General features: G+C 62.7%; 1 protein-coding gene across 1 annotated transcript in view; it reads right to left on the bottom strand.

Annotated features, from left to right (window-relative positions):
• The window catches only part of PIK3C2B (phosphatidylinositol-4-phosphate 3-kinase, catalytic subunit type 2 beta), a 12,090-nt gene that overhangs the window by 6,174 nt on the left and 3,906 nt on the right, over window positions 1–2,010 (bottom strand). The window contains exons 6-11 of the mRNA XM_009327440.1: window positions 1,963–2,004; window positions 1,776–1,855; window positions 1,632–1,695; window positions 1,245–1,391; window positions 903–936; window positions 370–565 (exon numbers count right to left, since the gene is read on the bottom strand). Coding sequence (XP_009325715.1) covers window positions 370–565; window positions 903–936; window positions 1,245–1,391; window positions 1,632–1,695; window positions 1,776–1,855; window positions 1,963–2,004 — 563 coding nt within the window. The remainder of the gene's footprint in view (window positions 1–369; window positions 566–902; window positions 937–1,244; window positions 1,392–1,631; window positions 1,696–1,775; window positions 1,856–1,962; window positions 2,005–2,010) is intronic.

The following is a 2,010-nucleotide window of genomic DNA, read 5'->3' as shown; positions in this document are numbered from 1 at the left end:
GGCCATCGGTCACATCCCCAGGGCGACAGCGAGCCCGGGAATGATGCTGCAGCCCTGGGGATTCGTGGGGTTGGGATGGGAGAGCATGGCAGAGACCATCCCACCCGCTCATACCCAGAGGCTCCAGCATCAGCTGGCTCTGAGCACCCCTCACCGCCCGCCGAGCACCAGCATCCCCATATTCCTGCCCTTTAGGAGGCGTGGGGTGGATTAGCTCTTATTCCCTCCATGCCTGCTGAATATCTGGGACAGGGACACATTCCTCAGCCACCCAGGAGAGGGACACCCCTGCTACGGTGTATTTAACATGGGTGTGAGCCCCAGGACGGGCAGGCAGAGGCTGAGCAAGGTCCAGACAGCTGCCCTTACCTGGCAGCCCAGGTGATGGGGATGCGGTGGGTGGCGTAGACGGTGAAGGAGAGCGGGCAGGAGAGCAGGCGAGCCTCCTGTGCCACGCCGTGCTCCCGGCTCCCGTGCACGGCCGTCTGGAAGTCAGCATTGAAGGTGCTGCAGTAGAGCTCAACCAGGTTGAGGATGGCGGCCGTCAGGCTCTCCACGATCCTCTCTGAAGGGGAGGTGGGAGAGGGGTGAGATGGGGCGGCTGCCGGCCCCGCTGCCCCCCACGGCGTCCCTCTGGGCTGGGGTCGGGATGCTGGAGGGACCCCAGGGCCAGACCACAGGCAGGTCTCCTCCGGGACAAAGCGGGTGAGAGGGAGAATTTCAGGCTTCCCATTTTGCTGAGTTCACGGGGAGAAACAACAGCCATCGCCTCCAGAAACCCTCTTTTCTTAACCAGAACGGTTTCAAACACATTTTTGGCCTTAATAATTGAGGGGGAGGGGTTTGAGGATTAAAAGCACCAAGAACTTGAGCCCAAAAGGGGAGGAAGAGAACAGAAATACCTCGATTTTCCCTCTTGGCCAGAACATTTGGATCCTGTTGAGGAAAAAAAAAAAAAGAAACCACAAGAGCACCATCAGAATCAGCCCCGCGCTGTCGGCAGGGGGCAGCTTTCGCCAAGCCAGCCGCTTTGCGTAACCAGCCCGGGCTCCTCGGCTGCCGGAGCAGGCAGCGCGGCCAGGCAGCTGCCTGCTCCCAGCTATTGAGGAATTTTCCACGTGGTACAGCGGGAGGAAGGAGGGAAAGAAGTCAGATGTGAAAATGTGCTTCCCCTCTGCGCCTCCCGGCTGAGCCCCTCGGTCCCGCACCCCCCAGGGACCGGCCCCCCGGCGCCCATCACTTACCTTCTGGATTTTGGGCTGCATGCGGGAGGGGCAGGGGGGCATCTGGTTGAGGGCTGCCGTGATCTCCTGGGACTCCACGGCAGCCAGGGCGTTGCAGATGGCCATGACCGACTGGATCACCCGCTCCGCCTTCAGCGGGAAGTCTCCCTGGAGGGCAGAGGGGGGCTGATGTGGGACCCCCAGGCAGCCGAGAGGGCAGGGGCTGCTCCCCGCAGCCCACACACCATGCATGGGGAGGTGCACCAGCCCGTGCCTCAGTTTCCCCTACTTTCACGGCCTTTCCCCTTCTCTGATGCATCCTTAGAGCCCCATAATGAAAAGGGGAAAAAGTCTGCAGCAAATAGACAGGGTGGCCCCAAAAATGCCCCCTCCATCCCTGGTGCTCACCTCGGCTGCCAGGAAAGCATCCACCTCATTGTGGAAGGTGTCGAAGAGGAGACTCAGGGCTTGCCTAGGGGACGGAGAGCAGAGCTCAGCCCTGGCCAGGCGGGCACCCGGTGTGGGGGGCCGGTCCCGCTGCGTCCCCCCTACCTGCTGATGGTCTGCTTGATGGGTCTCTCCTGCAGGTGGATGTAGTGGTTGAGGGTGGAGGGGCTCTGGTCATCATTTGCCTGGAGATGGAGAGATGCTGTGCCGTAGCTCGGCCGCGCGCGGGTGCTTCCGCAGCAGGGAGGTGGCACGGGTGTCCCCGCGCTGCCCACCGCACCCGGGCACCCACCGTCCGGGCCAGGTCGCTGCGCACCCCCTTCCTCTTCCCCACCTGCCG

The sequence above is a fragment of the Pygoscelis adeliae genome, unplaced genomic scaffold (genome assembly GCF_000699105.1).
Source record: "Pygoscelis adeliae isolate BGI_AS28 unplaced genomic scaffold, ASM69910v1 Scaffold197, whole genome shotgun sequence".
In the NCBI taxonomy this organism is placed as follows: Eukaryota; Metazoa; Chordata; class Aves; order Sphenisciformes; family Spheniscidae; genus Pygoscelis; species Pygoscelis adeliae.
The sequence above is the reverse complement of the archived record's forward strand: the minus strand, read 5'-3'. Positions and strand labels throughout refer to the sequence as shown.